Below are 27389 nucleotides of genomic sequence, written 5' to 3'. Positions count from 1 at the left end.
ATATCACCTTTCTGTTCTAGTTCTGATTTCTTTCTTCCTTCCCTCACCTTCTTTCCAGGGAGAAATGGGTCCAAAGGGTGAGCCTGGTGTTTCAGGTCACAGAGGGCCTACAGGAAGACCGGGAAAACGAGGCAAGCAGGTAAGGGTTCTGTGTTTTTTCTTCCCCCCAAGCTGTCCTCTCCTCAGCGGTGTTGTGATAGTAGTTCCCTGTATAATTGGTTCCGTTCCTGGGTCTGTTATTATTAGGTGTTAGAGTGTAAGCTCCTTGTGGGCAAGGATCATGCCTGCCATCTCTATGGTATTGTTCTTTCCCAGTTGCTTAGTACAATGTCCTGCTCATAGTAAGTGCTCAAAAAATGCCATTGATTGACTGGGCCACACAGTGACTTTAATGATATGCAATCTTTAGTTTTGCTTAGCTAATTTCTTCAAGGCCCGTCTGATTCCTTAAAGACTCCAAGAACATGGGCCAGTGCTTATATTCACTGCGGAACTATAATGCACTGCAGAACTAAAGAAACCCCCTAAAAAACTAACATGCATTGTAGAGGGTAGAATCCTCCCTCCTCTCCCATCAGCTCCATTAGGAATCTTATAATCTACCAGTTTGACTTGGAGATGGTGCCTTTGTATGCATCAGCATGGTTTTGGTGCTCATTAGGAGAGTGGTCAGGGAAAAGGAGGGTTGTGATTACAGAACAGAGATCTGAGGTTTTATCCCAGCCTTTCCATTAGAGTTTGTTATTTTGTCCCTTTTCTGGGTCATCAGTAATTTATTTTGCATGAGGAAATATGCCTGAGTGGAGAAGGTCATTTCCTGATACTTTGTACGTATGGAACAGCTGGAGCTCCATTTCCAAATTTGTTCTTTTAAAGCTGCAGTGGGTATGGAGTATGGGAGACAGAATCCAGGGTTAATAAGAAAAAGCAACAAACCTAATTATAGGTTCTTGTCTGGGGAACATCCAACCCCTCCCAACCGAGAAGATTCTTCAAAGGACATAACCTATGCATGGATTTTCTTTTTGGTCTGGAATTCTTTGGAGATGAAAAGTGCAGAGAGGAGAGAGTTTTCTTGAAGATGCCCTTGAGCCAGCTCGGTTGTATCTATATATTACACTGATTTCAAAGACAGTTTAAACAGATCCATAATAATTTCCAAATCATAGAATGCAGGAGCTGAAGGGACATCCTGCCTCCAAGCAGATCATTACATTTACATCACTCTATGAAGATAGCTCTCTTCCCTTTCAAATACTTTCATTGCTGGAAATTCATTTCCTGGAAAACAACTCAGGGTATATGAGCCCTGCGAAAACAGATGCCACCGGTTACCACTTTGGAAAAAAAAAGTATTCGCATTAAATCGTAGCTGGGGTTGCTGTTTGCTTAAGAAGGGAGGCTAGTTTTCTGCAACTTCCCGTCCTCTGATCCAGTAGACATCCCTGATTTAAAAAAGGCTTGCAGAGCAGCTAAATTAAGAAGGTGTGACTTCCACTCCCCTGGCGCTCTCGTCTTGATTATCTCATCAACTGCTTCAGTCAGTGCCGAGTCTCAAGGGCAATCTCCAGTCCAAGGCAGACAGCCTTGGAAGTTGTCAAGGGGCGGCCTCACCACTCCCTGGTTGAGTTGAAGTAAGCCTTTTCTATAAAGCCCTGGAGCAAGGGAAGTGGCCCCAATTAACCAATCCCCATTGTGGTTGATGAAGACCGACACAACCATGTTTGGTGAAAGACCCTTGAAGAGGTGGCTCTGGGGATGCCAAGAAGGTGAAATTTTGCCTTGAGGACAAGCCTGCCAAAGAAGAAATTTGGCAATAGAGGGCTGAGGATGGTGGACTAGAAATCACAGTCCTGGTTTGGGTCACAATAAACAAACGAGGACAGTTAGGCATTTCTCATGGCTGGGGCTATATCATGGGAAAGGAAACCTACGGTCAAGAGCTCCCACCTTCTGGGGCAGAAGGAAGACACTATTTCGAGTGGAGGCATCTTTAGAACACAATGACTAACGTAATGATTACCCTTTGTGGAAAGCAAACAATAAAATGAGGGCCAAATTTCAATGTCCTTCTTTCACCTTGCTGTCATTTTTATTGTTATGTCATTGAAAGATGCATCTACTGAAAGTTCCTTGGGTTTTTTCTTGTTACCCCTTCTGTTCATCTGTTGTAAAGTTGTCAGGGAGATTATTAATGATATTCACCCCACCCTCAGCCCCACAGCATTTAGGAACATATCCTTATACTCTGCCACTTCTCCTATCCGTATTTTATTTTAGTACCTCCCCTCTTTGTGGGCAGGGAATATGTCTATCAGTTCATATTGTACTATCCCAAGGGCTTAGTATAGTGTTCTGCACACACAGTGAGCACTCAATAAGTATCATTGATTGACTGGCACTACAATCATTTCTACAAAACTCGGGCATAAATTTAGGAAAAGGAAACAAAAGTGGCATCTTTTCCTCTGACTTAATGTCGTAGCACCTTCTGTGTCCTTTCCTCAGTCTGAAGAATTAAACTGCCTTGGGACCTTCACTGTATGAATCTAATAGAGGTGAGGAAGAGAGCATGTGTGGCCTAATATAAAGAGGTAGCTTCTGACTGAGACCAAGCCTATATTAGAGAATTTCCTGGGTAATTCAGTCCAATAAAGCACTTTCCCCTGAAATGGCTTGATAATGGATACATACCCCAAGTAATCTAGATATTTTTTCTAATGTAAACCTGTCCTCAGAAAAAGATGTACACATTTTTTTCTCTTTGCTTTGGTTTCTCTCTTCATTGGGGAAAACCAAATTCCTGCTGCACAGTGCATGAAATGTGCTAGTCTGATGTGTATAGGGAGCATTCTGTTCGTTCATTTCAATCATTCATTCAGTCATATTTGTTGAGCACTTACTATGTGCAGAGAACTGTACTAAGCATTTGGGAATACAATACAACTATAGACAGACACATTCCCTGCCCACATTCTGTGAGACAGCCTCAGGGCCAGCCACACATTATTGTTGTGTTTTTCTGTGCCAGGGTCAGAAAGGAGATTCGGGAATCATGGGTCCACCTGGACGACCCGGACCTTCTGGACAACCCGGTCCCCCGGGACCCTCGGTTTCCGGTAAGAGCCCCAGAGATTGCCTCAACTGCTTCTCTCTAGCTGACTAGCATTCATTCAGAGGACCGGTTGGGTGCAATAAATAGGTACTAACTGAAAGCATGTTTCCCAGCCCCTCTACCTGCTCCCATTTATAAGCAAAAAGTATACCAGAGAGCCCATCTCAGCCGGGGGCTCTTTTTTCCAGTGAATTGGGTCTGTGAGCATGATTAGCATCTTGTTTAATTCTCGTGAGAGGGTTTGTCCTCTTAAAATTTCTATCACTCTAATTTAGAGCATGTTACAGCTTTAACTGAGTTCAAAAGACTCAGTGCTGATCAATTTTCAGTTATTCTGGAGCTGATTATCTAGTTACTGGTTTCTCAAAGCCCTCCGCTAATTCCTCTTTCTCCCCTCTGCTTCGTAGTTTTGGACTATTTTACAGCTCACGAGCACCTTTATATGTGGGCGGGCTGGAGAAGAGGTGAAACTCCGAACAGTTAGCTTCTTGTTAGGTGCTCTTATAAAAAGGTCTATGAGCGGAGGAGAGTGAGACTAGGGGCTAAATGGGGTTTCTAGATTCTCTGGGCACTGCAGTTCACCTTGCTCTCTATTTCCCCATGACTCTGAGTAACTGAAAATTGGCATCTCAATGGAAGGTGAGAATCTGACCTTAAAAAAAACTACAGTGCAAGCTGGGCAAATGGATTAATTAGGGAGTCTGTGGGAGGGGGGATAAAAGGGATCTGTGAGTTTTCATCCTTCAACACGGCTCAACATGAAAATGTCAGGTAGAACCGAGGCCACTCTGACAGCTGCATGAAAGAGGAGGAAAACAGGAAGTAAAAGTTGACGTGAAGAATTTTAGGCCATTTGCCAGACCTTGCAAAGGTTTCTTCTCTTTCTGTTTTTTGGGCCCAGAACAGGGTTTTTGTTGAAGTGGGAATGATTCATTATCTGGGGAGCAGGCAGGCTACACTCTGTCTTCCCTGTGGATGACAATAAGATGTAGAGAAAGACTGTAGTTTTGAGGAACTTATTCATTTCCTAAATTTAACCTTGATGCTCAGAAATTTTTCACTCAAAGCCAGTTTCTTCTAGGGTACTTTCCTGTGGAGCGGCAGCTATGGAGGGAAATTCCGTAAGAATTACAAGTTTAAATTTAGAAACAAACTATTGAAGGCCTCGCCTTTCCCCTCCTCCCTTCCTCCCTTCTCGTCCACCTGCTCAATGGCTGGCTGGCAAAGACAGATTACCATCCCCTGGTGACAACTTGTCAGGGAATCACCAACCCTCTCAGGACAGGGGAAAGGAGGAAATAAATGGCAGCTTTTCTTTCCAGAAGCAAGGGAAGAAAGAAGTCCTCCAGCTGCTTGGGAAATGATGCTTACAGTGCAGTTGAGGTTTGACCCCCTCAAGAGCTGGGAGAAAGTTTAAATAAGACATGCTTCATATCTTTTGCTTTTGTCCTCTCAAGTTTGTCTCCTACTCTGATCTGACTGCCTCTGTTTCCCATGGAAACAGGCAGTGTGATCTAGAGGACTTGGAAATTTAAGTCTGATCAATGTAGATAGCTATTTAATAATAATAATAGTAATAAAAAGAATGATAATGATTGTGATATGTAAGTGTTTACTGCATGCCAAGCATTAATAATAATCTTGGTACTTGTTAAGCGCTTACTATGTGCAGAGCACTGTTCTAAGCGCTGGGGTAGATACAGGGTAATCAGGTTGTCCCACGTGGGGCTCACAGTCATTATCCCATTTTACAGATGAGGTAACTGAGGCACAGAAAAGTTAAGTGACTTGCCCAAAGTCACACAGCTGACAAGTGGCAGAGCCGGGTTTCGAACCCATGACCTCTGACTCCCAAGCCCAGGCTCTTTCCACGGAGCCACGCTGCTTCTTCTGCATTGCGCTAAGTGCAGGAGTACATACAAGGTAATCAGCTCCATGTGGGGCTCACAGTCTAAGTATGAGGTATTGAATCCCCATTTTGTAGATGAGGGAACTGAGGCGCAGAGAAGTCAAGTGATTTGCCTAATGTCCCACAGCAGACAAGTGGCCGATCCAGGATTAGAACCCAAGTCCTCCGACTTCCAGGCCCGTGCTCTTTCCACTAGGCCATGGTGCTTCCCATCTGGATCTTTCAGACTCTCCAGACCTGCTATCTCCACATGAACAGATTTCTTTGCCTAAATTAAACGGACAATTGATTCAAGTCTCAACTCACCTTTGCTCCATCGCCATTCCTGTGGGAGGGGAGAGCATTTATCTCTGAGCGTGAGCTCAGCCCACCCCATGAGCCTTCAGATTTTGTTGAATTCAGCACAAGTTCTATATTCACATAAGCTGAGTGACCCATTTAAAAGACACCCCATTTAAAGCCACAGAACCAGATCCTATGGGTAAAAGAGAAAATTTTTACTGGAAAGCAGTGTTTACCCAACCAGAATCCTAGAATCCCATCCAGTGTGGACTGGTCCTCAGATTATCACTGTATTTGATTCTTCTGACCCCAGTTAGAATGTCCTTTCTGCCCAATCTAAGACAACGGGGTTTTATGCCATTTGGGGAGCAAGCATTTTGGGCAGTTAACCTGTTTGTCATCTGTTGTATTGTACCCTCCCAAGAACTTAGTACAGTTCTCTGCACAGAGTAACTGTTCAACAGAAGTCATTGATGATGGTTAGAGATTCCACAGCTTTCCAGCGTGGCTCAGTGGAAAGAGCACGGGCTTTGGAGTCAGAGGTCATGGGTTCGAATCCCGGCTAGGCCACTTGTCAGCTGTGTGACTTTGGGCAAGTCACTTAACTTCTCGGTGCCTCAGTTACCTCATCTGTAAAATGGGGATTAAGACTGTGAGCCCCACGTGGGACAACCCGACTCCCCTGTGTCTACCCCAGCGCTTAGAACAGTGCTCGGCACATAGTAAGCGCTTAACAAATACCAACATTAAATTTCCCCAGTAGCCCATTTCAGTGACCAATCGCCATTCCTGCCAAGAAAATCCTCCCTTATTTCTCACTTAAATAGAATAAATGAGCCTGACTATCTGCCAAAATACCATTTCCTCCAACTGATGGGAAAACAATCCAGATCTCAAGGTGGCTCAATTATGTTCCACATAATCCAATCAATCAAATGGTATTTGAATGCCTGCTGGATGCAGAGTACTGTTCTAAGTGCTTGAGACACTATTACAGAACAGAGTTGGTAGACATGTTCCCTACCCACAAGAAGCATACAATCTAAAGATGTAGGCAGGTTTTAAACTAAATTCTGGTTAGATGTACTAAAGGGTTGTGGGGCTTAGGGTGGGGTGAATATCAAATGGTAAAGATTCAAATGCACAGGCAACACAGAATGGAGAGGGAGAAGGAAATGAGGGCTTAGTCGGAGAAGCCCTTTTGGAGAAGATTTTTTTTAAAAAGGCCTTGGAGGTGGGGAGAGGGGTGGTCTGTCCAGTAACAAGGGGGAGGGATTTCAAGACAGACGGAGATGTGGGCAAGAGGTCGGTGTGAGAGAGATGAGATTGAGATAAAGTGAGTAGGTTGTTGTTCAAGGAGTAAAGTATGTGAAATGAGTATTGATAGGAGGTCAGTGAGGTGGAGTGGAAGGGGGGAAGGTGATTGAGTGCTTTAAAACTGATGGTAAGGAGTTTCTGTTTGATGTGGAGGTAGATGGACAGCCACTGGAGGTTCATGAGTAAAGGGGAGTTGAGGAACTAAATTTTTTTTATAGAAAAGCGATCTGGGCAACAGAGTGAAGTAAGGGCTGGAATGGGGAGAGACAAGAAGCAAGGGAGGTCGGCGAGGAAGCCGATGCAGTAGTCAAAATGGGATAGGATAGAGAAGCAGCGTGGCTCAGTGGAAAGAGCACGGGCTTGGGAGTCAGAGGTCATGGGTTCAAATTCCGGCTCAGCCACTTGTCAGCTGTGTGACTTTGAACAGGTCGCTTAACTTCTCTGTGCCTCAGTTACCCCATCTGTAAAATGGAGATTAAGACTGTGAGCCCCACGTGGTACAACCTCATCACCTTGTATCCTCCCCAGTGCTTAGAACTGTGCTTTGCACACAATAAGCGCTTAACAAATGCCATCATTATTATAAATGCTTGGATCAGCAAGGTAGTAGTTTGAATGGGCAGGAGAGGGTGGATTTTAGCAATTTCGTGGAGGTAGAAGAACCACCAGGATTTGGTGACGGATTGAACGTGTGGATTGAATAAGAGAGATGAGTCGAGGATAATGCCAAGGTTATGGCCCTTTGTTCTTCCTCTTTCCCAGCTCCACAGCACTTATGTACATATCTGTAATTTATTTATCTATGTTAATGTCTGTCTTCCTCTCTAGACTGGTAAGCTCCTTGTGGGTCAGGGAATGTGTCTGTTTTTTGTTGTATTGTATTCTCCCAAGTGCTTAGTATAGTGTTCTGCACACAGTAAGCACTCAATAAATACAATTGAATGAATAAATGAAGGAAGGAATAAGATGGTGTTGTCTACAGGGATGGGAAAGACAGGGGGAGGACAGTCAGGAAACTTTCAAATAAAGCCTTACTCCCTCTCATTTTTCTCAAAACAGCATTTAAATCATTTTCCTGCAAGCCAATTCTGCTTAGGGCAATGCCTGGCACACAGTAAGTGCTTAACAAATACCACAATTATTTTTATTATTTTGTGATGATGCCCTTTCCCTGTGGACAGCATTTCTCCCCTTAACCTGTTGGGTTTTTCTTCCACAGCATATCTTGGTAACATGTGCTTCTGTTTTCTAGGTCAATTTTCAATTGGACCAAAAGGGGAGAGAGGACTTCCAGGGCCTCCGGGAAGGTGTCTGTGCAGAACCCCCATGAATGTGAATAACCCACCCTTCGAGGGATCTGTGTACGGACAGAACTACCCCAGAGTTCCTGTGGTAAGGCTGCTTTTCATCAGGAGAGGATGCTTGTCCTCTAGCCACCTCTAAATGGTGATCCTTCAGCTGCTTGTTTTGCTTTTTGTGAAAGAGTCTTTGAAACGATCAATCGACCGGCGGCTGCGTGCTCTGCAGCTAAGTGCCTGGGAGAATTCTATAGTATTAGTAGACATGACGCCTGCCTTCAAGGAGCTTACGGTCTAGCAGGGAAGACAGGCACTATAACAAATTACAGGTAGGAAGAAACAGTAGAGTACTATAGAATGGGTGGGAAGAAGTGTTAAATACCCAAAGTCAGGCAAAAGTGCTCAAGTGGCATCTGGGGACAGGATATAAAGTGGGGAAATGGGAGATTATTATTCAGGAAAGGCATCAAACAACCAGTGGTATTTATTGAGCACTTAATATCGGCAGAGCACTTTGCAACGTGCTTGCCAGACTATGGTACGATAGACTTGGTAGACACATTCCCAGCGCACGAAGAGCTTACAGTCTAGAAGGAGAGAGAGACAGTAATATAAATAAACTACAGATCTGTACATATGTGCTGTGGGACAGGGTGGATTGTCTATTAAGAGTACAGATCTAAGTGCATAGATGATGCAAAAGGGAGAGCGAGTGGGGAAAAATAGGGCCTAATCAGGGAAGGCTTCTTGGGGGAGATTTTAATAAGACTTTGAAGGTGGAAAGTGCAGTGTCTGCCGGAGTGAGCGCGCAAGAGATCGGGGACAGGAGAGATATGAGTGAGGCACTACAAGTAGGTCGGCTTGAGAAGAATCAAGCGGGGAAGCTGGGTTGTAGTGAAAGAGAGAGGACGAACAAGGATAAACTGATAAAGTGAGGGCCTTAAAGCCGGTGGTCAAAAGTTTCTGTCTGATGCACAAAGCAATAGGCAATCATTAGAGGTTTGGCAGGGGGTGGGGAAACGTGTGCTTGGAGATGCTTTACAAAAATGAGCTGAACATCAGAGTGAAATATCCACTGGAGAAGGGAGAGAGTACAGGCAAGGAAATCAGCGAAAAGGCTGATGCAGTAATAATAATGACAGTATTTAAGTGCTTACTATGTGCCAAGCACTGTTCTAAACACTGGCACACTGTTCTGACTGCTGGAGCACTATTCTGAGTGCTGGAATCATGTCAGGAGGTGACGTGCATTGATCAGGGTAGAAGCAGTTTGAACGGAGGGTCCAAACTGTAAGCTCCTTGTGGGCAGGGAACATGTCTGCTCATTCTGTGGCATCACACTCTCCCAAGCGCTTAGTACACAGCTCTACATATAGTAAGCTCTCAATAAATACCACTGATGGATTGATTAATTGGAGAAGGGGTCAGTCGGTCAATTGTATTTATTGAACACTTCCGGGGGATTAATTGATTGATTGGATTCTGGAAATATTGGAGAGCAAGAACTGAGAGGATTTAATAATGTTGGTATTCGTTAAGCGCTTACTATGTGCAGAGCACTGTTCTAAGCGCTGGAGGAGATACAGAGGAATGAGGTTGTCCCACATGAGGCTCACAGTCTTCATCCCCATTTTACAGATGAGGGAACTGAGGCACAGAGAAGTGAAGTGACTTGCCCACAGTCACCCAGCTGACAAGTGGCAGAGCTGGGACAGAATGAATATGGAAATTGAAAGAGAGGGAAGAGTCCCAGATAATGCCAAGGTAGTAACTTTTAGAGATGAAAAGGAAGGTGGTGGTGTTATCAGGTGTGATAGGAGAGTTTGGTGGAGGAGAGGATTTGGAGGGGAATTGGATTCAGTTTGGGATCATGTCGAGCTTGAGGTGTCAGTGGGACATCCATGTGGAGATGAGAGGAAAAACAAGATTACAGGGAAGCAGAGTCATCTGAATAGAGGTGCTAGTTGAAACTGTGAGAGCGGATGAGCTGCCGGAGGGACTGAAAAGATTGAGAAGAGCCAGAAGAGCCTTCCGGTGACCCATCGTTAGTGAGTGGGAGGCAGAGGAGGAGCCGGCCAAGGGACGGAGAAAGGTCGTCCAGAGAGGAAGGAGGAGACTCTGGAGAGGACTGTCAGAAAAAACCAAGGTTAAATAGTGTTTCCAGTAGAAGGAAGTGATCTAGTGTCAGAGGCAGCTGAGAGGTCAAAGGAGTATTATGACAGAGTAGATTAAAAATTAGCCCTTTTGCAATATTTAATGGAATGCTTTTTAGTTAGAATTTGATGTTTTTAATCATTTTTAAATTAAAAAAACCTAAAAGTAGTTATCCATAACTACCTCAGCTAGGATTTTGTTTTCTCATATTCTTTTAAACCTTCACTATCAAGCTGGCCTTGGAGTGCGCGATGGTTTATCATTTATTGCCATATGGAGATATTTCTGAATTTCTGCTTTGGAGGCACAGCTAAGTTGGGGAATAGGAGCATGTTGTTGTCAGGAGTGGGAATCACTGTCCCTGTGCCCTTATAGCAAATGAGATGTGGATTCGTGGTACATTACTTGGCATGACTGTGTCTGGAACAGTGTTTTAGGCTGGAGGCTCAATGAATCGGTCAGAACCTCAACCATTCAGTAGTTGTAAATAAGATTCCTGTGGAACCAGCCATAACCCTTTTGAGATTACTACAGGAATTGATCTATGACCATCACTTGTTTCAGTAGAACAGCTTTTCATCAGCTCTGCCTGGCCCCTTTATGATAATTTCCTCCATTCTCTAAGCTGAAAGAGGCAGCCTCAGAAGTCATTCATTCATTCAATCATATTGATTGAGCACTTCCTGTGTGCAGAGTGCTTGGAAAGTACAGTTCAGCAATAAAGAGAGACAGTTCCTGCCCACAGCGGACTCCCAATCTAGAGGTGGGGAGACAGACATGAGTATAAGTGTACAGGCATCAGTATAAATAAATAGAATTATATATACATATATACATAGGTGCTGTGGAGATGGGAGAAGAGCAAGGGGAGCAAGTCAGGGTGACAGGGAAAGGAGTGGGAGCTGAGGAAAAGTGAGGCTGAGTCTGGGAAGGCCTCTTGGAGGAGGTGTGCCTTCAGTAGGGCTTTGAAGTAGGGGAGAGTGACTGTCTGGCAGATTTGAGAAAGGAGGGCATTCCAGGCCAGAGGTAGGACATGGGCCGGGGGTTGGCGGCAAGACAGGCGAGATGGAGGCACAGTGAGAAATTTAGCACCAGAGGAGTGGAGTGTGTGGTCTGGGATGTAGAAGGAGAGAAGGGAGGTGAGGTATGAGGGGGCAAGGTGATGGAGAGCTGTCTATCCAGGACTTCCTCTGGGCAGTATTGCTTAATCTCTCTCTCTTGTTTCTTTTCTTTTTTCTAATGGTATTTGTTAAGCATTTACTAGCTTATGATATTTGTTAAGCACTTACTATGTGCCAGGCATTGAACTAAACAATCATATTTATTGAGTGCTTACTGTGTATAAATCACTGTACTAAGCGCTTGGGAGAGTGCAATTCAACAGAGTTGGAAGACATGTTAAGTGCTTAGTACAGTGCTCTGCACACAGTAAGTGCTCAATAAATATGATTGAATGAATGAGTTCACAATCTACAGGGGGTAAAGCACTAAACACTTTTTTAAAAGAATGATATTTGTTAAGCACTTACGAGGTGCAGAAACTGTACAAATCACTGGGATAGATTTAAAATAATCAGGGGCTCAACAGTCTTCATCCCCATTTTACAGATGATGTGTGTTTAAGGCCCAGAGAAGTTAAGTGACTTTTCCAAGGTCACCCAATATGCAAGTGGCAGAGTCAGGATTAGAACTCAGGTCCTTTGACTCCCAGGCTTGTGCTCTTTCCACTAGACCATGCTGCTTCTCATGCTGCTTGGTTCTTCAAATGGTAAGAATTTGAGTTTAATCTTTTACTCTGGTTTATCGGCTGAATTTCAAAGACACCTTTCCAAGCCATGGTGTTTCATAGTAATAATAATAATGATGTTGGTATTTGTTAAGTGCTTCCTGAGTGCAGAGCACTGTTCAAAGCACTGGGGTAGATACAGGGTAATCAGGTTGTCCCAGGTGAGGCTCACGGTCTACGTCCCCATTTTACAGGTGAGGTAACTGAGGCACAGAGAAGTTAAGTGACTTGCCCACAGTCACACAGCTGACAAGCGGCAGAGCTGGGATTCGAACCCCTGACCTCTGACTCCCAAGCCCAGGCTCTTTCCACTGAGCCACGCTGCTTCCCTAGCCACTGGGGGCCACCGGGCTGCTGTTTCTGCCTCAGTCAGTCAATCAGTAATAGTATTTATTAAATGCTTACTGTATACAGAATATGGTACTAAACATTTGGGAGAATACCATAGAAGGAAAAAAGTAAGCTCTTGCCCTCGAGGAGCTTACAATCTAATGAGGGAGACATGGAACACATGCATTTAGAAATAGGTGAAAGCTAATGGAGAGATAGGTAGGTGAAGAAATAAAGGTGGCCTAGAGAAATTGTCATTAGTTATGCTTCTTCTCTATTTCAGTAAGAGAGCTCTGTCCCTCGTGGTCCACACTAATTGCGATTACCCCTTATTTGGTTTCTCCTCTCTTGGCCTGTCCCCTTCATTCTCACGCCCTTTTACTGACTTCCGGAACAGAACTACATAAACAGATGAGTCTACATCGAAGGTGGCATGGAGCCATCTTAGCTCGGCATAAGCCCGTCCCTTACGTATCTTCTTTACTTTCGGCAGATTTTTGTGGTGAATAATCAGGAGGAGCTGGAGCGGCTGAACACCCAGAACGCGTTAGCCTTCCGAAAAGACCAGAGGTCTCTGTACTTCAAGGATAGTGTTGGCTGGCTCCCAATCCAGGTAATCCAAGCCCCCAATCTCAGAAGCCATCCTCCTGCGTGGAGAGAGGGGGGCCCGTTTGGCGCTAATGTGGCTGGGTCAGTGGAAGAGATTGGTAGGAGCGAGGGGAAAGTGGGCGGGTAGTTGGGTGAGAGGATGGCAGGAAAAATAGCCAAAAGAAAAAGAAAGATCCTAGTCACAACTCCACTCAGGTTTTAGAGCTTTTCTGCATGACCTGTGCCTCCCTCTTCCCCTACCACACACACAAAAAAGACTTCAGAGCTGAGATTCTTCATGAGTCCAGGTGCCTGTGTTGAAAGGAGAGCTAACAGTCCCCATGCCTCAAACAGCCACCAACATCTCTTGATACTCAAACTGTGAGCCACCTTTCCAAGGTCCAAGGGAGAGCATCAACTGAGCCCCTGGCATGAAACCAACAAATTATCCCCCCCGTTACTTTCCCAGAATCATGCTTGCCCATGTCCTCCCCATCAACCTGCCTCATCAGTCTTTGGACGTGCACTTAGGGATCCAGATGACCTGTGTTCACCCTATAAATAAAGACTTTGAATAGAAGGAAGATTAAGTGGGCAGGGAACATACCTCTCAACTGTTATATTGCACTCTCCCAAGCGCATAGAACAGTGCTCAGTAAGTACTCAAGAAATATAATTGATCAATTAAAGGCTTGCAACCAAAAGAGCCTCTTTTCTTGTCCCTCAGTAGAACCCACATGCTGTTGCCCTTCAAATCACATCGCACATTTACAACAATAATAATAATAATTGTGATGAATGTTAAGTGCTTACTATGTGCTGTTCTAAGCACCAGGGTAAATACAAGGTAATCAGGTTGAACAGGGTCCCTGACCCACATAAGGCTCACAGTCTTAACCTCCATTTTACAGATGAGGAACTGAGGCACAGAGAAGTGAAATGACTTGCCCAAAGTCATTACAAGGCCACCTCAGCCATCTTACTTGTACCAAGACTCCTCCTCCCCAGAGTCTTTATGTCCAAGCAATGTGCAGCTCATGATTGTTCACGGGGATGTGTATCGTCCCATCCTGGTAATTGTTGTGTGTTTGTTTGGATAGCTTACCCCTTTCTATCCTGTGGATTACCCTGTAGACGATGGCAGCACTTGTGGCGATGGGATCATCCAGGCTGGGGAAGAGTGTGATGACGGCAACAGCATTGTGGCTGATGACTGTATAAGTAAGTAAGATGTTTTGCCCCGAGGAGTCCAGGCTGGGTGACCCAAGTGCCCTCTGAAGAGCACTTGGAATTACAAAATGGAGGCAGCGGGGTTGGCGGGGATGGAAGGAGCAAAATTGGAGACACGGTCCAAAATGGTGGCCACGATCATGGGGAGAATTTTAGAAAGTCATTCTCCACCTGGAACTCTGTTTCGGAGGTAGCGCCCACAGAGACGCATCGGTGATTTTCATCTTTCAAAGGTATTGATGATGATTTGTGCATAGGGTTCTTCTAGCCTTCCTGGGACCATTTTCACTGCATCATCTGACAGTCCCAGCCTGGAGAACCCCAAGTGGGACCAGTTTTCCAGAAGCCATCATAGGCATTCCCAAATGACAATCCTGCCCTTCTCCATCTCGGTCTGCTCATTTCTGTGCAATGGAAGGAAGAATTGTGAGCTGACAAAGAGAAAAACTGAGTCCGACAACACCATTTGTCAAGCCAGGTTTTCTCACTCCATTCCCTTTGCCGGGTCTCTCCTGTAATATTTCTATTTTCATGATCTCTCTCTAGGATGTCACCGGGCCTACTGTGGGGATGGCTTCCGACACGAAGGAGTGGAAGAGTGTGACGGAATGGACTTTGGTTATCTGACTTGTGAAACATACCTCCCTGGGTAGGGACATACTTATTGTTTTCTGTTTGGAATCAGAGAAACATGCCAAGAAAGCTCTTTTTTAATACCTGGGTCTTGGGCCTCTTCACACAGTGGCCTTTAAAAGTGTTGGTGAAGGGTAAACACAGGGCTAAATTCAGTATTGAACAATTGAGTACATTTTAAAAAAAATTATGTGCTCGTATATGTGAAGATACAAACGTGTAGCTAATTCACTTATCCATTGGGTGGAAGAGAAAGGACAGAAAGAGCAAAGATAAACAGAATCCTCTGATGATCCAAAACCTTTACTTTAGATGGTAACTTAAGCCTTCTCTCCATCCAGACCCTTTAAAAGCACAGCTAAAAGTTAGCAAAATGAACTGAGTGCTTCGCTTTCCCTCCCTGCCCCTACTTCCCATCTGGTAGAGGTGCTAGTGAGAAACGAAAAAGACCAAACACCAGGGCCAAGAGGCAGAGGAAGAATACGGCAGGGAGCCTGGATAACCCACAAATTCAAGAATCTGACCTTGACTACTCAACAAGTTATTATCTGTCTCTGTCTTTCTGTCATCTGTATCAATAATGCTTCCTTCTTGCCCTCACGCCACGGTGCCTGAGACTTAGATACGATTAAAAAGGCAGTTGGTTTAGCCCCATCCATATGTGTTCTGCTTAGGAGGGAGTGAGGAGAAGTGTTGCTTCCCTCTTCTGTGCCTGAGTTCAGCCCCAGTCAACTCTGCAGCAGGCAGAATGGAGAGGAGCGACCATTGTGCAGCTGATTTTCTCTGAACTGGGAGTTTGGCTTTCATGAAGCTGTAACCGTAACCCCTCTGTAACAGCTTGCTGCCAGAGATGCGGAAGCTCCCTGACATTTTCCCCTCCGTTCAGGAGGGCGGAGGAGGGAGGGCCTAACCAGCTCCTTTCTAGGTCCCAAGAAGAGAAACTCTCCAGCGATCTGCCTTTCTGGCTTCTAGGAACTGTGACCCTGGAACCAGCCATGAGCACAGTTCCCCCACAGTAATAGCAATAATGATAACAGTATTTGTTAAATGTGTTTACCATGTCCCCGGCGCCGTTCTAAGCGCTGGGGTAGATACAAAATTATCAGGTTGGGCACAGTCGCTGGGCTCACGGCTTAGGTGGGAGGAAGTAGGATTTCATCCCCATTTTGCAGATCAAGAAGCTGAGGCACCAAGAAGTGAATTGACTTCCCCAAACCTCACACAGCAAACAAGTGGCAGAGCTGGGATTAGATCTCAGGTCCTCCGACTCCCGGGCCGGGCTCTTTCCAGTAGGCCATGCTGCTTCTCCTTCCTACCAAAGGAGATGGAAAAGGGTGCTTCAGACTCTAAGCTCGTTATGGGCAGGGAATGTATCTGCTAATTCTGTTCTGTAATATTGTACTCTACCAAGTGCCTAGTACAGTGCTCTGTACATAGTGCTTAGTAAATACCATTAATAGCTTAATTGACTGATTGTTCTCCTGGTTCCAGCCAGAGCCCCCAACACCCTCAGCGAGGGGAGCAGACTCTGAACCCTGGCTAGAGCTGCATACATTCCAACAGAGTTAAATAAAACATTGAGTCTTTAATGAAACAAAAAGCCAGTCCTTTTGCCAAAGTAATTCATCATTATAGCTCTTCTTTTTCTGTATTCCTCCAACACAAATTGGCAGAAAAAACATTAAGCTGCAAGTCAAGAAATCTAGATTCCCTTCTTGTTTCTGCCACTGGCTCACTTTGACCATGGACAAGTCTCTCTGTTTCTCAAAAGGGAAATAAATACAGAATAAAACATCGTCCACGTCGTCATGGACGGTGTGGCAGCTGCAAGTGATATTTGTGGGGGTCAGGGGGAGAGGCGTAGTTTGTTAGTGACTAAAACTCATGAGCAAGTTTGGATCTGGGAGATGGGTAGGGAGATGGTATGGAGGACTTTCCCTCGGGTCCTGTGGCACCAAGCTGTTCTTGCCTCCTGAGGAACCCTCTCCACAGCCTTTAGACAAAGCCGGGGCTACCACCGAGGCCAGCCAGGACTGATATTTGAAGGAGCAGCTGATGTTGGGGAGGAAAGTAGTTCCATTTTGTGAGTGCAAGTCAGGCTGTCAGATCTGATGGGAAAATATTTCATGTACAAAACCAGGCCCTCTCTTTAATTTGGCAAAGCTGCCCCTCGCATTATCTGCTGATCGGCGACTGGCCTCATTTGTACTGTGCAAGTGTCTTTCTTCCGTAATCAGCATTTCTCTTCCTACAGCTTCACGTCCCATCCTGTCAGGTATCATTACTGTGGAACAGGCAACATTTTATCTGGAAATGAAATTAGCGTTTGAGTCCTCCATAGTTCATGGAAGAAGTGGTGTGCTAATTGACAAGAATAAGGAATCTGAAAGAGGTTTTGAGAAACTGGCGGCTGTTTTCAGGGACTGAGCTGGAATTTATTGCAGCAGAAAACCCAGGAGGGCAGCGTGGAGAGAAGGGGCAAATTAATTCGACTTGGAATATCTCTTACAGTCAATTTTGAATTTTGGATGCTGGTAGTGATGAGGAACAGTGGCTCCAATACAAAACAAAACAGGGAAGAGGCCCCAGTTGAGGCAGGAAAGGATGAGGTTCTGGGTCAGTGAAACCTGAAGAGAAAATGGCTGTCGGGGTGAGGGGACGGCGCCGGGAGAGGAGGCAGGGAAGGCAGGGAGCGAGCATTTGAAGTCCTCCTGTGGGTAACCCAAAATGGGTCACTCGCTTACAGGTAATTGTGACTTGATGTTGTTCCCTTCCTGACCCACGCTCTCTCTTTTCTCAGGTCTTACGGAGAATTGCGATGCACTTTGTACTGCAACATTGATTCTACACCTTGTCGGTATTTCACATGAAGAGGAGGGAAAGGGGGCGGCATCCCACGTAAAATGGACAGCAGGTGCTACAGTGTCCCAAAACCAACCAAGACTGTTACAATAACACCAACCCTCAGTGTGAAAGTGAAAAAAAGTATCTTGCTGCTGACGGCTATTAGAGATGTGTTTTGAATTAAGTCTGCCTGGAAGAAAATAGGACCACTGCATTCTGTCTTAACACAAGCTGTTGAACAACATTTCACGCGCTTGCCTAAGGGAACTCCTCTGCATCACTTCTGAAAAGCCAAACCCCTGGAAAACGAAAAAGGAACAAGACAATACCTCGACTTAGCACTGTTAGACCTAAACATAGACTCGGCAGAATTTTTTATTTGTTTTGCTTTTGTCTCGAGGCTCTCTCCAGATGACACCAAGTATATCCTGAGAAAGGGGTGTTTCTGAAGGCTATCGCGCTCTCCCTCAATTATACAGTGAACTTCCCAATGTTCACGAATCGTTATTTCAGTAACCGATGCAATGCCAAATTGCACTCATTGAAGGAGTGTGAGTGTTCCAGTTTGGGAAGGGCAGATGGACCCAAGGGGCAGGGAAAGAAACTGACCTGCTCCCCTCCACTGAGCAAACCGTGAAGCTAGCGGCTTGGAGAGTCCTCCATGTGGCCCACAGTTGAAGATCTTTCCTGACTTGGCCGGAGGTGCTGCAGGAACCCTTTCTGCCGTGGCTCCCCTAGGAGAGTCTGAACTGTAAGATAAAGGTGAAGAGCTAACCCACCTTACTGTCACAGCCTGGGAAGAAATGACTCTATCACTGGGAAGGAATCACTGTTGTAAATTTCTCACTCCCTCTTCAAGTTGGCCTGGCAAGAAGTTGAAATGGTAGCCTTTGGGATGCACAGCATTCTCTTGGAGAAAATTTAACTCTGCCTGTTTCCTATCGCTTCCCCTCCACCCCAGGCTGGACGGACCCCTGGAGATGGCACAAAAATCCCAGTACACTGGTGCCAGTGTAGGCTGCTTTCAGGCTTCCTGGCCCTGAGCGGCTTCTGACTTGGAGCAAAAGGAACTAATGAGCACTAGTTAGCGGAGCAGAGCGCAACAGACAGATTTAGAGACTCTTCGGCCCCTACGGTCCCTGCCCATCCTTCTTACTCCCAAGTGTTTCTGTTGGGATTTTTAGTCGGGTTCTGGGCCAGGCTGACCTTGCCACCACCTGATGAGGACATTATCCAGCTCCTGTGACACCCCTGGTCATGTTCTCTTGCTTCAAAGTTCTAACTCAGTACACCTACTTACATTTTCCTCATCTGTGTTGTTGTCTTCCTTTTGTCAGCCCTTTGGAAATTGCAACTGGAATTTCACCATGTGCAGTCCGACGCCCTCACCCTGCTGTTCTCTGTACCCACTGCTATCTGTCACTGCTACCTGTACCCCACTTTGCTGGCACCAGGATGGTGTTTGGCTTTGTTTTGTTGTTTGAAAGTCAGCTGTCTGAATTTCTATCTCTGCCGGTCAACTTGATTCTCAGTTGACCTCTGTGGTCGGTAGGACCTGGTTCTGGATTTTTATACTTTGGAAAGAAGAGTCGTAAGACCCGTCCATCTCCAATAGCCTTGAGTATTTCTGTATTTCTTTGTTAGTGGTCCCAAACTGCAAATTCCATGTGGAAGAATGCCGATGGGTTACGTGCACGTTCATCATAATGGAATAGGAGTTCCCGATCAGAGTAAGTGACGCCTCCACCATTGTACAGAAAGTTTCAGAATAAGAAGGCGTGTGCTTCCGATCCATTTACCATTATGACAGTTTGGACTGTCTGTGAACTTCAGGTCCGGATAACAGCACTGCTGCAGTTGACAGACGTCTCTCAGAACTTCCTTGAGTTCCGGTGGCTATCCCATGATCACAAACAGAACAATGCACACATATCCACCTCTCATCATCAACAGTTGAGAAGGCCCTGCTTTAATTCTGTATGCCCATACTAATCATGGAATTAATTCACCTTGGTGACAAATAAAGGATCTTCGTTCACTTTCCTGTGGCTTTCTCTTCCCTGGCTGATTGTCGAGGTCAGAACTGTATTGCTTGCAAGGCCAGATTTGTGGGGGCCCAGAATCAAGGTGGGCTCTTGTGCGTGCCAGAAAGTGCCGTGGAAGCCCGCTTTGTCTGGGCTCTGTTGGAAAGGGATTGGGGGATAAAAACTGCAGAATATATTTTCCAAGATTGAAAGTTTGCGGGATGGTCTCCATCGGAGCTGAAATCACATTACTCCGGTTGGCCATTCCAATTTCCTACCCTTTTCTAGTCTCCTTTGTGACTGTTCGTCGTGGTGTTCTTCCCCGACTCCTCTTCCTGATTTTTTCCTCCCTGTTCTGCCTCTACTTTTTCTTCTCTCACTCTTGACTTCCCTGCTAGGCAAATTGAAAAACACCTGGGAACCACGCTACAGGAACTTGCTGAATTTCACAACTGTCTCAGAGGTAAGATGGATCATAAGAGTGGATGTCGTGGAGTTATTCCTCTCACCTTACCTGCCCCGTACCCACTTCCCTGCCACGGAAGTAGGGAAGAGGCCCATGACCCTGTCCCAGTCCCATCCCTGGCACAAGTCCCTGGACCAGCAACGATCCCAAATTACCGCCTCGTGACCCTGCTCCATGCTTCATCCTATTTCCCAGCTACCACTTCTACTAACTACTATTACAGGTCACCTCGCTGATTATCTCAAAGTAGCTAGCAAGGCCAGAAGGTTTTACGCAGGGTTCAGAGTCAGTAGCACCTCAGCCAAGATGCCCTAGATGAACCCTGGTTTCCACTGCCGGGGAATTCTCCTAGCCCAGGAGTCATCCATGGGCTTCTCCTCTCCCTGCCTCAGTGATGAGGGTAAGAAGGGGTTTGGCCCAGGCCCTGACACTAGTTACTACCTTCCCCTCCAACCCTGTTGAAGAATGAGGGAGATGTTTTCAAAACTACATCCTTGCTCAAAGTGTGAAATTGGAGTGTTCTGGTTAGAAAGCCTTTCTGAATTACATATCTCTGATTTTCTATCACAGGGGCCAAGATGACAAGACAAATCAAACACATAGTTTGGTCACCTGGAACATTCTATGCCGTTCTAGTCATCACACCACAGAAGAGACATTAAAGATGCTGGAGAAGGTGAGAGAAGTACCTGGCAGTTACTTGCATTTCAAATGAAATGATTTCCTTTCGAATGAAAGATGTGTGAACAAAATCCTAAAGGTAAGTTAGTCTTTCTCCCAGTTTGCTTATACAAAAGTCAGCCCCACTACCGCGTTTCCCTACAGAGATGGGAAACCAAGATGTCCAGGGGAATGGAGAAGCTCCTGTATCAGAATAGAGTGAAAGGTATTCTAGCCTGGACAAAAGAAGGCTAAAAGTAATCGTGATTGAAGGTTTCAGAATGACCAAAGGTATGAACAGAACCTACATGGAATTATTGTTCACCAAATCCCTCAACATCAAGATGAGAGAAAACCCATTGAAGTTTGAAAGTGGTTGGTTCAAAACAAACAAAAGGAAACATTTCTTCACACAGCAGATGAAGTGCTGGTGGAAAACATCATTAGGTCCAAGAGGAGTTTGGATAGATTCATGTATATTAGGTGACTGAGGGGAAAATTAGGGAGGTAGAAGGCAAAGTTAACAATGTAACAGTGCATCACTAACCATAAGGACGGATAATGAGAAAGAGCTATGACATAATAGCCGCTGTCGAGACTGAATGCTGCCTGGGATGGATCATTGGTCTGACCCAGAATCCATAAGTTTCTTGAGGACAGGGATCATGGTAAATTAATTGTATTTCCTCAGTCACTTAGAATCTTTCTCTGCACTGAATAGGCAGTCTGTAAATGCTAATTTTTTTTCTTTTTAATAGTAATTAACCACTTAGTGGTAAAGTGTTTACTATGTATCAAGCACTGCTCTAAGAGCTGGGGTAGATAAAAGTCAGTAAGATGGGACCCAGTCCCCGTCCCGCATGGGGCTGACAGTCCAAGTAGGAGGGCGAACAGGTATTCAATTCCCATTTTACAGATGAGGCAGCTGAGGCACAGAAAAGTTAAGTGATTTGCCCAAGGTCACACAGCAGGCCATTGGCAGAGCGGGAGTTAGAAACCAGGTCTTCTGATTCCCAGACCTGTGCTTTTTCCGCTAGGCCATACTGCTTCTATCAGTTGATGACCATGCCTCAGTGGAAAGAGCACGGGCTTGGGAGTCAGAGGTCATGGATTCTAATCCCAGCTCCACTGCTTGTCAGCTGTGTGACTTTGGGCAAGTCACTTAACTTCTCTGGGCCTCAGTTACCTCATCTGTAAAATGGGGATGAAGTCTGTGAGTCCCACGTGGGACAACCTGATCACCTTGTATCCCCCCCAGCACTTAGAACAGTACTTTGTACATAATAAGTGCTTAACAAATACCAACATTACTATTATTATTATAAATACCAACAGTCCCTCTAGACAGTAAGTTTGTTATAGATGGGGAATGTGTCTACTAATTCTGTTGTACTGTACTCTCCCAAGCGCTTAGTACAGTTCTCTGCACAGAGTAAGTGCTCAATAAATACCATTGATTGATTAACAGGTCACTGTATGGAAAATTAAAATATCGAAGACACGTGAAAATAATCCTCTTGGGCAAAAACTCGGGGGAAAAACAGCAAATGAGCCATTTGCCGGCTCTGATTCTAAAGACTGCCCCAGGTGCCTTAGAATGAGCATTAACCAAATATGGCTCCCAGCCTCGATGCAGTTTGGCCCCAAGCTTGATGCTTCTGCTCCTATCTGGTTCTCAGCCAGCTGCAGAAGCATTTAGCAACACTTTGATCCCTAGGAAAGTGGCATTTGGACAATTAGCCAGATCTGGGACAGCCTTTGAGCCGGGCATAAAATACCCAAAGGGGGAAAGTGACCGTCCTTTGGGGGCTTTAAACCTCTTTTCCTCTCCTGCTCTTGATTAGAGTGTAAAGCCTAAAAGATACCAGCCTAGATGATCTGGTATGGGGCTCTTGGGCCTAATTAATTGCGCACCCACTCCTCAGATTAATAATTTAATTGTTATTTGTTCAACGCTTACTGTGTGCCGTGCTGTTCTAAATGCTGGGGTAGATAGAAGGTCATCAGGTTGTTCCGCGTGAAGCTCACAGTCTTCATCCCCATTTAACATATGAGGTCACTGAGGCACAGAGAAGTTAACTGGCTTGCCCAAGGTCACACAGCTGACAAGTGGCAGAGCCGGCATTAGAACCTGCATCCTCTGACACCTAAGCCCATGTTCTTTCCACTAAGCCTCGCTGTTTCTCAGATAAACCGCAGAGGCCTGGAAATATATCTTGCCTGTTGCGATCAGCGTGATCTCGATTTAATCAAAATCTGGGTGTGGCCGAGGCAAACCCAAGTCATCTTGATGTACGAGAGTGTGGAATGATCTCAAGGAAAAAATTAAGGCAGTGCATTTCGTTGAGAAGGCCAATTACGTGATCTCATGGCGTCCTGGGATTGTCACGGTCGGATCCGCCCATCTGCAAGCACCGTCGCAGAAGGAAATGTGGGATTTTGTGGCCGAGGTGACCTAGAATCTGAGAAGCCCCGATCTGCTGTTGCCGTTGTTACTGGTCCTGCTGCCGTGTAGTCTCAGAGTCCTCTGCAGGACACACACGGTAGTGAGCCGGGACCCAACGAAACACTGCACCAGAAAAGCCAGGGCCGGTGTGAATAATTTCAAAACAGACACTTTTTCTATTCCGTCACCGCCAAGCTTCCCTCCGATCACGAAGGGGGCTGGCAGGACCGAGGGTTAGCTGAATCACCAGGGTCTCCTTGACAAAGGAACTGGGCTGTCACTCACTGGTCTGGGGGTTCACAACTTTTTTTTAAGGGTATTTGTTAAGCACTTACTATGGTACCATAATCAGCACTGGGGTAGATATAAGCTAATCAGTCTGGACACGTCGATATGCCACCTGGGACACACAGTCTTAGTCCCCATTTTACAGATGAGGTAACTGAAGCCCAGAGAAGTTAAGTGACTTATCCAAGCATACAGCAGGCAAGTGGCAGAGCCGGGATTAGAACCCAGGTCCTCCTGACTCCCAGTCCTGTGCTCTACCCACTAGGGCACGCCGTTTCTCACAACTGGGCCCCGGGTATGCTGTACCAGTCAGTCAGTTGACTACCAGCAGCGTGATCTGCTCCCGCAGTGAGCCTGGGCCTTGTTCCCACTGCTGCAGCTATTTGGTCAGTTGGATGCAGACCTTGGGCGGGCCCCCTTGGATTCCCAGCACCCTCACTGGTTTCAGTCTGACCCACGGCAGTCTTGCCAACTCCCCGCCCCCCCTCCCTACCTGAGGTTTTAAATGCCTGGCCATGCCGGTAGGAAAAACTTTTTACTTTCACCCATGTTTGCAGGTTTCTTTATTTTTCCACAGCCTTGATACTTTACCGCCAAGGTGGTGACATTTCAATTCTTGATACGTTGGTTGTATTAATAGTTCACACTGTGAGCATGTGAACCAGTGATCAGCCAGCTCTTTAAAAGGCTCCAGGGTTCCCTATATTTTTTGAGTCCCACCGTCAGATTTATGATGGCATCATCTATGAGTTACCATTTCTATAGAGCTTGGCATCCATGATATCTTCCGTCTCCGCAATAAAAGAAAAGCATGTTAGTTATTTTGAGTTTGGCGCATTCACCAAACGGAAGTAAACCATTGCTACTTAGCTTTCCCGCACAGCCTAAGGATTTCTTGTTTTACTTTTTGATGGGTTTTTTTAATGGTATTCGTTAAACGTTTATTATGTGTCAAGCACTGTTCTAAGTGTTGGAGTAGATACAAGTCAATCAGGTCGAACAGGGTCCCCGTCCCACACGGGGTTCACGGTCTAAGTAGAAGGGAGAACAGGTTTTGAATCCCCTTTGTGCTGTTGAGGAAACTGAGGCACAGAGAGATTAAGTGACTTGCACAAGGGTCACGCAGCAGTCAAGCGGCAGAGCTGGGATTCGAAACAGGTCTTCTGGTTCCCAGACTTGTGCTGTCTACACTAGATCACGCTGGTTTTTTGAAGTGCCCATGAGGTGCCCAACATTGTGCAGAGTGTGGGCCTAGGTAGAAAATAATTAGATCAGGCGCAGTCCCCCTTGCACACAGCACTCAGGATCTAAGAGGTACCTTGAATAAGAATTTTTCAGTTGAGAAAACTGAAGCACAGAGAGGTTAAGTAACTTGCCCAAGGTCATATAATAATAATGATAATGGTGGTATTTGTTAAGCGCTTACTATGTGCAAAACACTGTTCTAAGCGCTGGGGGAATACAAGGTGATCAGGTTGTCCCACGTGGGGCTCACAGTCTTCATCCCCATTTTACGGATGAGGTAACTGAGGCACAGAGAAGTGATTTGCCCAAAGTCACACAGCTGGCAAGCGGCAGAGCTGGGACTAGAACTCAGTCTCCTTACTTCCAGACTCATATGATTTTTCCTCTAGGTCCTGCCGTCCTCTTCTGTCCAGTAACTAGATCTTTATATGCCCGACCTTCCTCCACCAAGGCACCTGTGGTTACAGGAACCTGGGCAGGAGTGTGTTTGTGGGTATGTGCGCCGGGGGGGGGGGGGGGAACAGTTAGACATCACCCAGAAAAACCCACACAGTGACTATTCAAGCTCTGTGGCTTTCCACTAAAAAACCTGGGGTGTAATGAGACGTCCACTTAAGGTAACCTAAGGTACCTTAAGGGTCGCCAAAGGTGCCCAGGATTCTTTAGCGACACTTGGGGTAACTAGATCCACAGCAAAGCCATCAGGGGCATCTGAGCATTTAGTGTGTGCAGAGCACTGGAAAAGTACAATACAACAGAGTTGGTGGAGAAGGAGCCTGGCTTAGTGGAAAGAGCAAGGGCTTGGAAGTCAGAGGTCATGGGTTCGAATTCCACCTCTGCTACTTGTCAGCTGTGTGAATCTGGGCAACTCACTTAATTTCTCTGCGCCTCAGTTACCTCATCTGTAAAATGGGGGTTAAGACTGTGAGCCCCTCGTGGGACAACTTGATGACCTTGTATCTACCCTAGTGCTTAGAACAGTGCTTGGCACATAGTAAGCGCTTAATAAACACCATCAATATTCTTATTATTATTAGACACAATAAGCTTAATCTAGAGATGTTTGTGTGAGCTGCTAACGTGGTTCCCATAATTGTGATAGGTAAGAGAGTTGCAAAAATACGCTGCCAATGCCTAGGAAAGCAAGTTTTAAAGATTAAGGTAGGAAAGAAGAAATGAGAAGAGGTCCTCATGTGAATGAGTTTGCTGGGAGATAGTGTTCTCTAAAGGTGAATTAGTAACAGATGTAGCCACAATAACCTTTATCATGCTTTCCAGGGGTGGTCCAGGGACTCAAACATGCTCAGTAGCTCATAATCTGAAAATACTGCTAGGGGCAGACATTACCCTTTGCTCCGCAACGTTGGCCGTCCCTCTAGGATAAAGGAGAATGTGCACACTTTGCAAATAGAAAGTGTTACACAACCAGCACTTGACCAACCAGAAGCTGACGATTCATTTTGTGCATTTTCCAAGACCTGTGCTTCCCTTTAAAATCAATCGAATCTATCGTATTAATTGAGCCCTTACTGTGTGCAGAGCCGTCCCTAAGCACTTGGGAGAGTACAGTATGATAGTTGGTAAGCGTATTCCCTGCCCACAACGAGTTTACAGTCTAAACTATGAAAATTCCCTCTGGCTGTTCATTCCTTGGGATTTCTAGGACAGAGGAACTAAATGGAGCTGATGCTCAAGTGGGGCGACTTATTCGCTTGCTCTCTGGGGTGGGAGGAAACTAATGGTTTTGCGAGGTTTTCCCCAGTCCTGCTCTTCCTCCCTGGACCATGGAGACTTGAGAGTTTGTGGTAAGTGCTCGGTGCTCTTCCGTGCTAGTTTTGTGTTTTTTCACAGAAGCTTGATCGATGTTCAGGTAATAGCCCTGAGCATCAGCTGGTCTGTTTCACAGATGAGGACACAGGTGCCATGAAAGGCCCGGGGCTCAGATTCCTGCTCCAGCTTTTCATCATCTGCTTCAGTGCTTTCAAAGTCAACCTGAAGGCCTGGTGGGGGATCCATAAGCAAAGAGAAAGAAGCCTAAAGGAGATATCTTGAGGAAAAGGTTATGGATGGCAAGTATTTATGAGTAGAGAGAACTCGAGAGTTGAGGATTGGAGATAAGCTTTAGCCAAGAATTACTGTGATATGAAGAAAGAAATTGAAATGCTTAACTGGATTCTTGGCAGGAAAAGTGCAGGACCCTTTTTCAAGACTGCAGTGCACACAGCTGGCTCCGCCTGTATGGAAAGGCCTGTCCCTTCCACAAGAAAGCCGTCTACTTGAGGTTTGGCTCTGGCACTTTAAGGTCAAAGGAAGGTTACCTGAGGGTGAGTGACAAGGGCGTGTTTCGGTGGTAGGTCACTGAACTCTCCAGCCCTTGGCTTCCTTTCTGTCCTGTGAACTTGTCTCCTACTAGCCAACGGTCCTTTTGTAAGCCTCAGTTAATGTGTATGGCAGCAGAATCTACTGAGCATCCCCCTTGGTGCAATCTACTGAACTAGGACCTTGGGAAATTCACAGTAACAAAGTAACATGCTCACTGCCAACATTCCAAGGGGGAAGGCAAACATGAAAATATTTACAATTCTAGCAGTGGGTTAAAGAGGCTGGATGGATGAGTCCAAATCTTTCAGCCAATATTCTTAATTTTTTTTTTTGCCACAAGGTTTACTTTTCTGTCTCTTTCAACTTGGATTCCATTCTGCCAGGCCAACTTCCATTCTCTTTAACATAGCATGCATAACCGATTTTTTCTCACAATTTTTTGTTACTTTAAA

General features: G+C 45.6%; 1 protein-coding gene across 2 annotated transcripts in view; it reads left to right on the top strand.

Moving 5' to 3' along the window:
• The window catches only part of COLQ (collagen like tail subunit of asymmetric acetylcholinesterase), a 62514-nt gene extending 41861 nt beyond the window's left edge, over positions 1-20653 (top strand). The window contains exons 11-19 of one of the 2 annotated variants that reach the window (XM_029070720.2): positions 59-139; positions 3032-3119; positions 7876-8015; positions 12685-12804; positions 13880-14000; positions 14556-14658; positions 17443-19562; positions 19909-19973; positions 20547-20653. In XM_029070720.2, coding sequence (XP_028926553.1) covers positions 59-139; positions 3032-3119; positions 7876-8015; positions 12685-12804; positions 13880-14000; positions 14556-14658; positions 17443-17512 — 723 coding nt within the window. In that variant the 3' untranslated portion in view covers positions 17513-19562; positions 19909-19973; positions 20547-20653. Of the gene's footprint in view, positions 1-58; positions 140-3031; positions 3120-7875; positions 8016-12684; positions 12805-13879; positions 14001-14555; positions 14659-17442; positions 19563-19908; positions 19974-20546 lie in introns of those variants that run through there. The other variant, XM_029070722.1, reaches the window with a different exon arrangement.
• Positions 20654-27389: the final 6736 nt, after the last annotated feature.

The sequence above is a fragment of the Ornithorhynchus anatinus genome, chromosome 8 (genome assembly GCF_004115215.2).
Source record: "Ornithorhynchus anatinus isolate Pmale09 chromosome 8, mOrnAna1.pri.v4, whole genome shotgun sequence".
NCBI lineage: Eukaryota > Metazoa > Chordata > Mammalia > Monotremata > Ornithorhynchidae > Ornithorhynchus > Ornithorhynchus anatinus.
This window is presented reverse-complemented; position numbering and strand designations above follow the sequence as displayed.